This window comes from Gymnoscopelus braueri (assembly GCF_963280865.1).
Source record: "Gymnoscopelus braueri genome assembly, chromosome: 11".
Classification (NCBI taxonomy): Eukaryota; Metazoa; Chordata; class Actinopteri; order Myctophiformes; family Myctophidae; genus Gymnoscopelus; species Gymnoscopelus braueri.
In genome coordinates this window covers 22,445,720-22,458,754 of record NC_137613.1, presented here as the reverse complement: position 1 = coordinate 22,458,754, position 13,035 = coordinate 22,445,720, and the positions used below count along the sequence as shown (strand labels likewise).

Genomic DNA, 13,035 nt, shown 5'->3' with positions numbered 1-13,035 from the left:
TAGCCTTCCTTTCATTGGTTCAGCTGATTCTTTTCATGTTCATGTATTGAATGAACAAATCATGTGTAAAGTAAAGTATCCATCCATACCAGCTCAGTGGCCTTGTGGCTAGAGTATCCGTCCTGAGATTGGGAGGTCAGGGTTCGATCCCCGGCCGGGTCATACCAAAGACTCTGAAAATAGGATTCAATGCCTCCCTGCTTGGCATCAAGGGTTGGATCTGTGCTGCCTCACGCTACAGAAACAGGAGATAGGCACCTGCCCTATGGACCTCGTGGTTCGGCAAGGCTTACTTAAAGTATATATAAGGGCTCAGAGGTTTGACATGAATTCACATGGTCATTCAGCTTCATGGAACAAGCTAAATCAGATCACATCAAAATGTGTGTCAGGGCCATTTTATGAGGCAGTCCTGTTGGCTATTATTTCATTGCAATGTCCACAAAAATGTTATTGCATTCATGAGGTCAGTCTATTTCACGGAAACAGTCAGCTGTTCCTAAAGGTTATAGCTGTCTGTGTATTAGAATTTCATTTTTAAATTTAGCCCATATGTCTCAAGCTATATTTCTCTCTGTGTCTACAGTCAGTGAAGACCGCAGCAGACCAGGGGACCAACCAGGAGCTTCAGGAAGCAAACACTCGTCTCAGGGAGAGACTGGCCCGCATGGTACTACGCAACCACACAATAACCACATGCATATGACTATAGCATTACACACAGGCACATATGTATGGTACAAAGGAACAGCCGTCCCCCGCACAACACTCCCACATATGATTTCCATTGAAAGGATGTAAAAACCCAGAGTTGATGTGGTAAATTAGCCCACAAGATTCCATTCATTTCAGTATAGTCTAGAAGTACGTATTGGCCTAAGTCACATTATCATATTGTATTAAAGCATGTTTAACCACAAATTGACATGGTCCCTGGGAAAATGAATTGATATGCAAACATAATTCAAGCGTCCATGACTTCCTTAACTGTGCAATGATGTTTAGTAGTAATGACTCGTTATTCAGCAACATTGACTAAATTATTCAGGTAAATTTGTTTGTTTGTTTGTTGTTTTAATGACTATGTAGAAGATGTAAACTAACGCAAATTAAAGACAAATTGTCCACCTCTCTGCCCTCACTCTACAATGTCCTTTGAATAAATGATTGCATAAGAATTATCATTAACATAATACCCATATCAGCACACATGGTTTCATTCATTCACTTTCCAATTCACATACAGCAAAGCCCCCTCATATCTACTGTACACAGTAACATCCAGAGTGTTAATATTTAAATGAACACACTGGAGTGGACATTGCTGCATGAACCCAGGGTATTGAACCATGCATGTGTTCCTGCTCTCCAGAGGATTCACTCCAGTGCGCCCCTGGCCTCGGACAGCGAGGAGACACTGGAGGCCCTGGAGGACGACAACCGCTCCCTGAAGTCTCAGCTGGAGGAGGCCAAGAGAGGAGCGTCACGCCTGGGGAAGGAGCGGGACGAGCTGAGCCGGCGGCTGGAGGAGCGGGACGTGGAGAGGGATGCGCTGAGGAGGGGCAAGAATGACCTGGAGGAGCAGAAGAGACTCCTGGACCGCGCCCTGGACAAGATCAACAAGGAGGTGGGTGCACGCATACTCAATTGCGCGCCAGTGTCTCTCTCACAGCTTTTCACTTTTATTTTACTTTTACTAAACCAGGGGTCCCCAACCTTTTTTGCACCAAGGGCTACTCTCATGTAGTCAATGTTTTAATAGACTGCCGGCGGGGTCTACGAAACCTATTAAATATGTAGGCCTATTCATTATTAATTTCGCTCTATTTATACTTGCATAATGGGGTTGCTTTCTATTGATGTCCTGTTATCTGACTTTTTAATTTTCTTTCTTTGTTTCTCTATTCTTATGACTATATTTTGTAATTGCAAATCATTGTAGCTTGCACGGAAAATAATGTTCCTGGTTTGTTCCTTCTTCACAAAGTTTATTGGTTTGGGATGTAATGCTCGAACTCCAGTTTGAGCATTACTTCACTTGCAGTGAAGCTATTATGATCACACACCAGCTGGGAGAAGGATGGTCTCAGTCAGTCTCCGCAAATTCCTGCTAATGTTGGAGCATGTCAAGTATGCCCCTCTTCACTCGCTGTCCCCATAGTTCCAGTTTGACTTTGAATGCAGCCACTGTATCTGCCAACTTAAATTCAACAATTTAAACTAAGCTTTTACTTTTCTACTGACTAAACAAAGCTTTTACACATCTGAGTGTAGGTAGGAAGGTGACCTTGGGATGACAACAAAGAAAGCCAGAACTGTTTTCACTTCACTCACAATGATATCACTATTTTCTAAATGAACAAAAAACAATGATGAAAGGCCCTTGCACCGAAACGTTGTTTTAAGCTGATGACTGTCCGCAAAGCACCAGATGTTGTTTTTGTTAATAATAATTGGTTTTAATCACAAGACATGGGTGTTCTTTGTTTCTGTTTTCTATTGAATAAAAGCTTAGTTAATTTATTTTAATCACTTTGATATGAAAAGACACTTCATTAGGCACAACATTGTAAACATCCTGAATACATCAGAAATAACTCTCTCTCTCTCTCTCTCTGTCTTTTCCTCCACCCTGTCCAGATGGAGCTTATGATGTCAGAGTCCCGTCAGTCTGTGGTGACTCTGCAGACCCAGCTGGATGAGTACCGGGAGCGCTCCAGGAAGGACCTGCTGGATGCCCAGCGCAACAGCAAGGACAGGTTGGCCGAGCTGCAGCGGGCCCAGGGCAACCTCAAAACACTGCAGGAAGAGGTATGGAACAGTGGTGGAAAAAGTACTCAAATGTTTTATTAAACAGTAAAAGTACCAATACTGCAATGTGGAAATACTCTGTTACAAGTAAAAGTCCGGAATAAAAAAATTACTTGAGTAAAAGTACCAAAGTATTGGCATCAAAATGTACTTAAAGTACCAAAAGTAAAAGTCCTAAAATGTTTGAAAATAGCAGATCTACAAGCTCACAACCTGTCGCGAGCTTGTAGATCGGCTATTTTCAAATAGCCTATGTATAAAATAGGGCTAAAGTGGTTAATGTATGCTTCATAATATCATCATTTATATCTGAAAAGTAACTAGTAACTAAAGTTTTCAAATAATTGTAGTGGAGTAAAAGTACAATATTTGCCTCTGAGATGTGGTGGAGTAAAAGTATTGGAAATTGGAAATACTCAAGTAAAGTACAAATACCTCAACATTGTACTTAAGTACAGTACTTAAGTAAATGTATGTAGTTCCTTTCCACCACTGGTATGGAACAGTACACACACAGGCCTAAACATTAAATGGTTGGCAAAGTGTTTTGTTCTTATTTTGATTTACTCAGGGAAGTGTAGCCCCTTTTCCAGCCATGGGAAAATGTCCAAGCAGTGTAATCTTGATCATGAGCTGATCAAGAATAAAGAGAAACTAAACCTCCGCTCACCTCCTCCCCCCCTGGTGTTCAGGTTTCTCGTCTGAAGAAGGATCTACTGGTGTGTGGCGAGGAGAGAGACAGCGCCCAGCTGGAGAGAGACCTGCTCAGCAGTCGCCTCAAACACTTAGAGAGCGAGCTGGATGCGGAGAAGAGCAGCCACTGTGAACGTGCCCGAGAGGTCAGGGGGTTAGAGGTGAGGGGTTAAGAAGCACTGGTGGTTGGTCAAAAGGTCACTGGGGGGGTCTAAAGATGGTGGTGAGGGTCAAACAACCGGCTGAGGTGGTGTGACTGGACGGTTTTCCATGACGAGGTCAAGAAATCAGAAATAACTGTAAAGGCGCTCGGGTGGCACAGGGGTAAAGTTCCTGCCCACCACTGCAGAGATTATGGATTTGAATCCTCCGTGGTACCTCCAGCTTGGCCAGGCACTCCCAAAAAATACAATTGGCCGTGTTCGAAGGTGGGAACCTGAGTGGGGAGGGCAATCTCTGTCACTGCACTAGCGATTCGTACATGTTGGTCTGGGGCCAGGGCGCCTGTTCAGCAGGGAGAGGAACTGGGAGGAATAGTGTGTTCCTCCACATCCATTACGTCTTGCCCGCAAGGTGTAGAGGTTAGCGAAACATTTTAAAATAAATGAAATGCTCTGTAGTGAGGCTACAGTTATTTTCTATTACTTCACCTTGTCAGGGAAAAGTCACACCATCTCTCTACCGTGTGTGTGTGTGCGTGCGTGCATGCATGCGTGTGTGTGCGCGTGTGTGCATACACATTTTTTATTAATGCACATTTCTTTGTGTGTTTCTCAGGATAAAATTAAGACTCTGGAGATTGAGTTGGACGAGGAGCGGAGCAGCGTGGAGCTTCTGAACGACCGCATTGCACGGAGCAGAGAGCAGGTACTGGAAAAATCCCCTGTGAACATGGAAATCATTTGAATATGAACCATGCATGCAAAGACACTGGGACAAAAAAAGATTTCCATATAGATTGCAGTGTTCAGCACAGCCCTGTGGCCTACATGTTCTGCTCTTTATATTCCCTCTCCATTGCTCGTTCTTTCACAGATTGACCAGCTGCGAGCAGACCTGTTGCAGGAACGCTCTGCAAGACATGACCTGGAGATGGACAAGAGTGCACTGGACAGACAGGTACTGACCACACACTATACAACGTTTATATCTCGAGAGTCGTGACATGATGAGCATTGCGGCAAGTATCACACAACAAATGTCTTCTTTTCAGTTGAAAATATGTCATTTTTGATGAACGAAAGGGTTGTGTTTGAGGGATAATGCACTGAGATTAAGTCAATTACAAGAAGATAACTGCACGACGAATGGGGTGGTATGACCCTGAATTGTTTAACCTGCCTGAAGTGCCGTTACTTTGACTTGCTCACTTAATATAATACCATGCTATAATACCCCGGCTCACTTGTGAAGTCTCCATAATTGCCAAAAATATAAAATGTTAAATTAGAAAAGTCTTAGCGTTTTTCTCTATTATTCGGTGTCTCTGTCTCTGTTTCACTACACATTAAACAAGAGATTATTCAGTCAATGTAGCTTCAGTAACATCACCAGGTGTAGCTAATAAAAATGTAATAAAAAAAAAGTCTACACGTCTCTTCTCATTACCAGTGTTATACAGAATAAATTTACTATACCTCCACATGACACATCAGAATGGCATATTTGCCCTAGGTGGCATATTTTGATGCCATGGTACAAGAAGTATATAAATTAGCTGTAATGAAGACCTGCACACACAAATGCATATACTGTACGTAGGCCACACACAGACATACACACACACACGGGTTAACCACTTATTTTGGGCACTATTTTACTTAAACAAATAGGGAAATAGCTGATCGGCTATTTGCCATTTTTGTTGTACAACGACGTGGTTTATTGGTTAATTGACCTGGTCTTCATTGTTTCCCCTCACAGGTGAAGGAGCTGAAATGTCGTGTGGCAGACATGGAAGGCCAGAGCAGGCCCTCTACCGGTATAACCATGCTGGAGAACAAAGTACAGGAGCTAGAGGAGAGGCTACACAGCGAGGAGAGGTAGTTTCCCCACAAACACACACACACTCAACATGGAGGAGTGTGATCAATAAATGCTGTCACTGAAATTATAGGCGTATAGAGAGCTACAGGAATGTGATGTGATCTTTTACTCCGAAGTTACTCCCACCATGTGTTCCCCCCGCAGATTTACAATGGCACTTATGTATTGGGTTTCAGATAAATTAACAACTTTCACCCTGGCGTCCCTATTTTGGGCATGTGATTCTTTAAAAGATTGCAGATCTACAAGCTGATCTACAAGCTTGTATTTTTATGTTTGAATAAGGCTTCAGTGGTTAATATAATGTAGAGGGAAATGCTTTCAGTGGCTACTTAGTGTAAATTAGTATTTGTCTTAAACTGATGTGTGGCCTCCACATTTGCTCTCCCAGAGAGAAGGCCAGTATCCAGGCGTCTCACAGACGGATGGAGAGGAAACTGAAGGATGTGAACGCCACTCTGGACCAGGAGAGGAGCCAACATGCTGAGCAGAGAGACCAGGTAAACTTACTGTACTGTATATTGTAACTGCTAATATGCTGATCACAGTCAGGTCAAATAGTGTTTGCTTGCTTTATCTTATTTGTAAGATGAAGTTGGAATTCAGATAATGTCAGGTAAGGCTCTCAGTCACAGCAATATACCTACTAAATTAACTTTCTGGCACTCACGTTATCATCAAACAATTTCATACTCCAACCAGTTACGAGAAATTGAGGTACGGTATTTACTGGAGTAATTTGCCCATGTCTCCTGCTGATTCTCAAAATCAGAGAATAACCACGTTGGATGACCACTTTCACAATAGGCTAATACTAGTATGGACAATTGATTGTCGTTATTTTTTGGTGTGTGTTTCACATTGCCCACCTATTGCACACCTCGCTCTCTGACCTTAAGGGAAAAAAGAGAGAAATCTCAGGAAGGATCACAAAAGAGAGCACCAGTTTCCTGAGGTTTCTTCGTTTTCTTTTGTTTTCTTGGGAGTTTTTTCCTTGCTCGATTGAGGGTCTAAGGATAGGAGGTGTCCTTTGTTTCAGTAACTGGGTTAGGGTTAGGGTTATGTAATGAGAGCTCTTGGAGATTTTGTTCTCTGCATTTGATACAACCTAACTATTAGGAGCAGTGTGCTGCCACCTAGGGGTGCTAGGGAAACAGTTACAGTTACTGTAGACGTACAGAGCCTCTTGCCTTAAGCTCAAACTTTTTTGGCATTTCTTTACTATTTTGAAAAACATTTTAAAATAGTAAAAAATAGCGACACGTTGTGAGCTTATAGATCGGCTATTTGTACTATTTTTAAATGTTTTTAAAAATAGTACAAAATGCCAAAAAGGTTTAGGCATAAAAGGGGTAAGGCGAGCAAGATAGGGCACTCAGTGTCTTGCTCAAGGACACTTGAGCAAGACATGAAGCCAGGAGAATAGAACCAGGGACCTTCCGGTTCCCAGACGGCTGCTCTACCTCTTGAGCCACTGCTGCCAGTAAATGGCATTAAATGTGGGCCTGTAAAGCCCATTAAATGTGGGCCTGTAAAGCCCTTTAAGACTGTAACAGTGATTAAAGGCTGTACAAATGAACCTGACTGGCTAATATTAGCTGTACACTCTATGTCCAAACTTAACCTCGCTTGGTCACCAGAACTTTCCCTAACCTCCTATCCCCTTTCTGCTGCCCTGCCATGTTTCTCTTTTTGATGACGTTTAACCTTTCTGACTGCCCTCCCACAAACCCCTGTATGCCCCTGTAACCCCTGCATGCCACACCTCCTGTCCTCCACCCTTCTCTGTCCACTCCTCCCATCTTCCTCTATCACACACAACCCACCCTCCTGCAACTCTGTTTCTGTGCCTGTACTCCGCCTCATTCCTTCCATGACCTTCCTCCCCAAACCTCCTGTAACGTCCTCATGGGAGAGGTTCCATTTGGGTGTCGTTGGCTGCAGGCGGACAGCCACAGGGTGGCGCTCTGGAGCAGCAGTCCAACAACTGTAATGAATCGGGCTGAGTGACTGGCTTTCAAAGTCAGACTGTCAAATAGCCGAGTTGATTACAGGGTGATGACTGTGACAACAAGCCACACTGCTGCACCCGCTGCACCCCTCACCTCTTGCATCCTCTGTTGTTCCCCCTCCAACCTTTTCTCTTCTCCAAATGATACATTTCATCTCCAACCGTGCGCCTCTCTCTTCCGCTGCCACGGTCCGTATTCACACGGTGGCCATTTTGCTCTTACATTATACCCAGGGGCAGGAACCCCCCCACATAAGAGCAAAACATCTGCCGTGTGAATATGGTCAGTTTCTATCACTCCAACATCCGACCTTCTCTCTCTGCCCCCCATTCTCTCCAAAAAACCATTGGTTCTAGCTCTGCCCCCTGCTTTCTAAAGCCTCCACTCCGAGTCCTCTCCCAACCTCCTGTATTGTCCCCCGTAACCCTTCCTGCATCTCCCTCGTTCGCTCCCCTCTAACCCCGCACGTCTCCCTCTGTTCCCAGCTGTCCCTGCGCGTGAAGGCTCTGAAGCGACAGGTGGACGAGAGTGAGGGGGAGGTGGAGCGCCTGGAGGGAGTCCGCCGCAAAGTCCTACGGGACCTGGAGGAGCAGCAGGAGCTCCAGGAAGCCCTGCAAGCCAAAGTCACAGCACTGGAGTCTGAGATGAAGTAGGACCACACGCAACACTGGAACTCAATCCAATCGCCCCTATCGCAAATATAATAATTATTAAAATAATCATGAACATAATAAAATGTATTTGGAAATATTAAGGTATGAACATGACATTATACATCACATTAAAACATTTTTTTATAATCTTGTGGAATTAGGCTCTGTAGGCCTGTATGATTTTAAAGTGACTTCAGAATATATCTATTCGTGATATGCGTGTTTTAAGCATGCATTTACGTAGGTACACTTATATGGTACATAGGCCTATTACGGACCAATGTTGTACTTTCCACCAGGTGGCAGCACCCTATAATTACTTAAATCAATGTCTTGCAATATGCCAAACACAAAGACATTGAAACTCCTCGGGCAAAGTGATCACATGCAAACATCTGTCATTGGAAACTGGTTTCCATAGCTATTCAGCAGCCAGCAACTCATAAAAGTAGGCAAACTTTCTGTAACCAAAGATGGTGTTGCAATTAAAACCACTGCCTCTGGAACAACATGTAAGCCTGTTGGCCTAGAATCAAAGAATCCTCTTCTGGCCCCTTCTGGCCCGCCAGTAGGCCGTTGTTACTGACTACTTTCTATTATGGGTGAACAGAATAAGCACTCTCTTTAGGGGGACTAATTATGTGGGGACCCCCAGGGGGGTCCCGACGAACCACTGAGTTAGTGACTGAGTGAATGTGTGCAGTGCGCTTGTTCATCCTCTCCTTTACGTTTGACTGTCTCAGGCGGAAGGGGCAGCAGACGCGTCGCTCGGTGCTGGGCTCCTCCAACCTGAGCTCAGAGGACGAGGACGGCTTCTACGACGGCAACAGCATCACCTCCATCCTCAACGAGAGCCACCTTCAGACCACCAACTGCTAGACAATCTTTTAGCCGTGACGTCACGCCCTAGTATATGTGAATATGGAAAGGGAAATTGATGTCACGTGAGTGTGTCGGAGGTGCAAACAAAGGTGCTTCTTGCATGGCTCTGGAAGTTGAGCTTAACCATACTTAACCATAGTTTTACACGTGGGCTTAAAAATATATCGCTTTATATGATCCGTCTCACAAACTCGATGCTGATACCTGTGTTGTTTGCACCTCCGAGACAATGGTGGACTCGGCCACGTAGCCCAAATACCCGCATGTGTGTAGAGAGGATAGAGTGGGGGAAGACAGCATGAAGTCATGTAAATAGGAAAAAGAAAACATATAAGAAGAAATAGAGAATGTTCTATTGAAAATATTTCAGTGAAAAAGTTGCATATTCTACAAAGATTTTCATAGAGAGGTACTCAGGGCTTGAAAAACTAAGTTGTATGGTAAACTAAGTTGCCAAGCGCTACATAATTGCCTTGTAGTTTATAGAGCTGCAGTTATAGTCAGATATTGCTCAGAATGTGACAGGTTGCCAGGAAAATGAGATTCCATCTTGGTACCTTTGTGCAGTTATTGCTTAACTGTTTTGCTTTCATTTTCCATAAGTCATAAATTTGAAAAGAAGTCTTTGTTTGTCTGGGTTCAGTTGAGACATTACAAGAACAGAAAAACAGGGTATTGTTCTACTCTATATGCTTCAGCTTGACTAAAACTCTCGAAAGACATTTCCAGCTGTATGCACTTGCTCATGAAAACTGTGGTACACACATGAATGCCACGTGGTTTCTCGGTTAACGCTGTAATTATTTTAGATTTGGTTAGATTTATGCACGGTTTTCCAACTTGAAATATTTGTGCTGTTTTAAAACCAAAAGAATTGGCTTGCATATTTTGCCGGAGGTATGTCCGGATTCTTCAGTTCTACAGTATGTGCTTGTTTTAGCCTGGGCGTGACATGTTGCATATTGTAACTGTCGGGAGGGAACTTTGTATGTCCAATGCTGTTACTTTTCAGGAAATTGAAAAAAAGAGAACCTGTGCTGTCATAGGATGAAGTATAAGATGGGGCATTAATTTATGAAACGGGAATATGAAATATGGGGATTTACAACCTTTCTGCCCGAGCGTGACAATATGTCACTGTCATTTGCCGTTCTGTTACAGTACCTTGGTGTTGGTTTTCATTTTGTAATCCAAAGTGATGTCAAATAATTCTTCTTTTTTTTTTACCTTCTGCTGTGACAATGACAGGCCATAGAACTGAGCCTATACTGTATTTTTGCACTCTTGTAGCCATGCACACCTGCTATCCAAGACAATCAGATATATAGTAGCACCATGTACAGTACCTTCAAAAGTGAATAATCACTATAATTTTTATATACGGCCATATTTCTCAAATGGTCCCCTATATGTCTGTTTATTTATATTAGTTTGAGTGCACGTTGTCACTGAAATGCCTTAAAATGTATGTTCTAGTCACTGCTGGTGTTGTATGCTGCTGTAATTAATTGAATCATATTCCATGTGCTTGATCCTATTCAACAAATTATTAGGTTAGACTATAAGTGTTTTGCATTCTTTGTTGCACCCACCTTATAATGAATGTGATGATTAGTAGGTGCATTTTTGACAATACATTTAAGCCAATGCTTGATTATACTATGAAGTTAAAATTTGACTTGGATATTTCAAATAAATGTAGGACCCTGTGTATTATGAAAGATGTATGCTGAATTCTTGTAATGTTTTTTCTAGTTTGCATATTCAGTTAGTATGCTGTCGTGACATCTCATATTTAATTGTATTGTTATGATAATGTCAGTTAGTTTATTGAAATCTCTTCTGTTCTTCTGCCTTGTCTGTTCTGCTGAGTGGGCATTAATGTAGCCAACAGCACACTTCTTCACTTAATTAAAGTGTTAGTGTTTCTAACTATGTTCTACTTCCTTTTGTTTTACAAAACACTGTAACCTTGTTTAGAGACGTTTTATAGAAATATATGTGGCACGCCGGTGACTCACTGAGTAAGAGCTCATAAATATAAATAAGGCTATATTCCTTCTTGTGTGTGACCCAGGTCCAAATCCCCTGAGGTGCTTTACTGCATGTCACCCCCCCTCAATCCCTCACCTTTCCTGTCTCTCTATTCATTGTACTTATCTTAACTAAAGCCTAAAATGAAATAAAGAAAAATTAATTTTGCTTATCGAATTTTACAGTGCACTACAATAGGTAATACCATGATAGATGTGGTACGTTTTTACAATCATTAAATCAAAGATATCCAATATCATTAGTCAAAAATGACAGTGTAAACATAAGTCACATAAGTAGAGTGCAAGGGACAGACAAGTATTAAACTGTGCACTTAAAAAATTGCTCCGCAGGGCCCATGGAAGCCACATAGCCTACTGTATGCCACTCTGTCCTGGGTGGTGCCAGTGTCATTGCAAATACCACATTGACATTGCAACATGCCTGGGTGCCTTTTCATATACCTCCTACTCTCTGGGAGGGGTGGCCGTTTAGTGGCATGCTTCAACCCATCAAACATTGTTTGCCCTTGCAAAATATCCATTAAATCACCTCTCGTGTCTGGCTCATCCTATTAAACCTGCATGCCTCTGAGTTGTGAAAGAGTCTTGAAGAAACGTTACATGTCAATAAGGAAACAGGTTGCGGTTTTGAGGAAGACAAAGTTCCTACTGTTTCCTATAAATGAGACTGTCACGTGTCACACTGTCATCTGTGATTGTATTACTTTGAGCTTTATTGATTGTTGTACATTCAAGGACTACATATGCAAAAGAGTTGAATTTTCTTCTAATAATATGTATGTTGTATACTGTCCTCCTTTTTTTTCACATTAGAAGTGGGGCTGTTCTGTATGCTAGGTGAGGTTCTGAAATTTGTACAGCTAAAGAAGGTATTTTAGAACAGAAAGCACTCATGAACAGTAATGACTGATAGTTACTAAGTCTAGCCCAGTGGTTCTCAACCTTTTCAGGCCGCGACCCCCCAAAATAATGCGAGGCGTTGTGAGCTTGTACTGTAGCTATCAGCTATTTTCAAAATGTTTGCCTCTTTCATATATTATTTGACAATTTGGCAAATATTTCACCAGTTTTTATAGGTTGTTGATTACTTTTAATGCAGTAATGGTCTTTTTTCATTTCATTTCTTTTTTATTTAGGTATTAAAAATGTCTCAAAAGTCCTTAAATTGTCACTTTACTGTCATCTGAGGACCCCCCAAAATCATGTGGGGACCCCACCCACAGGTTGAGAACCACTGGTCTAGCCTATACTCTATGAATGGACTATTACATTTTTGCTCAGAAAATCCATCCATAACCTGGCCATAAGAAAGAATGACTGAAAATCTGTGTTACTGATTGAATCTACCTCGACATTATAAGTAGCCACCGGTTACGTATATAGTATTGTGCCGTGAGGAGGTGATATGGGCTTTAAGCGGCTTGGTCATGATGACTGGTCTGAGTGCAAGACGGTGGTATTCACAGATAATAGGCCTACCTGTTCAGTGCTCAACTTGCTATTGCCTTTTGTCAGTACTGGACAAAATGTAGGGCTATACCTAACCAAACAAGGGACTTTTGCTAAATAACAGCATTTATGTGCTTTACTTTATTGCATCATTTCATCTGTTTTATGCACAAATGATACTCTGAAGGCAAACAAATGTAAGACGTATGAGAAAGTGGTAGCTCTTGATAATCCAACTTGTCGTCATCATTATAATTGGTGTTTATCAAAAGAACTGGGTGTGCGTCAATGTGCTTTTAGATGATCTAATGGTTTTCCAAAAAATACACCATGTAGCCAGGCTACACGCACTGTTCATCACTCTTAAACTTATCCCTGTCTTTAACTTGCAAGAAAAAGTGTCAATTAAACAACCGCGCAACCTAGCATTGG

At 42.2% G+C, this 13,035-nt stretch overlaps 1 protein-coding gene across 4 annotated transcripts in view; it reads left to right on the top strand.

Annotated features, from left to right (window-relative positions):
• cgnb (cingulin b) overlaps positions 1-11,025 on the top strand; it is a 30,962-nt gene extending 19,937 nt beyond the window's left edge. For all 4 annotated transcript variants that reach the window (XM_080441830.1, XM_080441827.1, XM_080441828.1 and 1 more), the window contains 10 exons: positions 587-670; positions 1,373-1,627; positions 2,641-2,811; positions 3,504-3,665; positions 4,282-4,371; positions 4,540-4,623; positions 5,428-5,546; positions 5,942-6,050; positions 8,048-8,211; positions 8,959-11,025. In XM_080441830.1, the coding sequence (XP_080297956.1) occupies positions 587-670; positions 1,373-1,627; positions 2,641-2,811; positions 3,504-3,665; positions 4,282-4,371; positions 4,540-4,623; positions 5,428-5,546; positions 5,942-6,050; positions 8,048-8,211; positions 8,959-9,094 (1,374 nt within the window). In that variant the 3' untranslated portion in view covers positions 9,095-11,025. The remainder of the gene's footprint in view (positions 1-586; positions 671-1,372; positions 1,628-2,640; positions 2,812-3,503; positions 3,666-4,281; positions 4,372-4,539; positions 4,624-5,427; positions 5,547-5,941; positions 6,051-8,047; positions 8,212-8,958) is intronic.
• Positions 11,026-13,035: the final 2,010 nt, after the last annotated feature.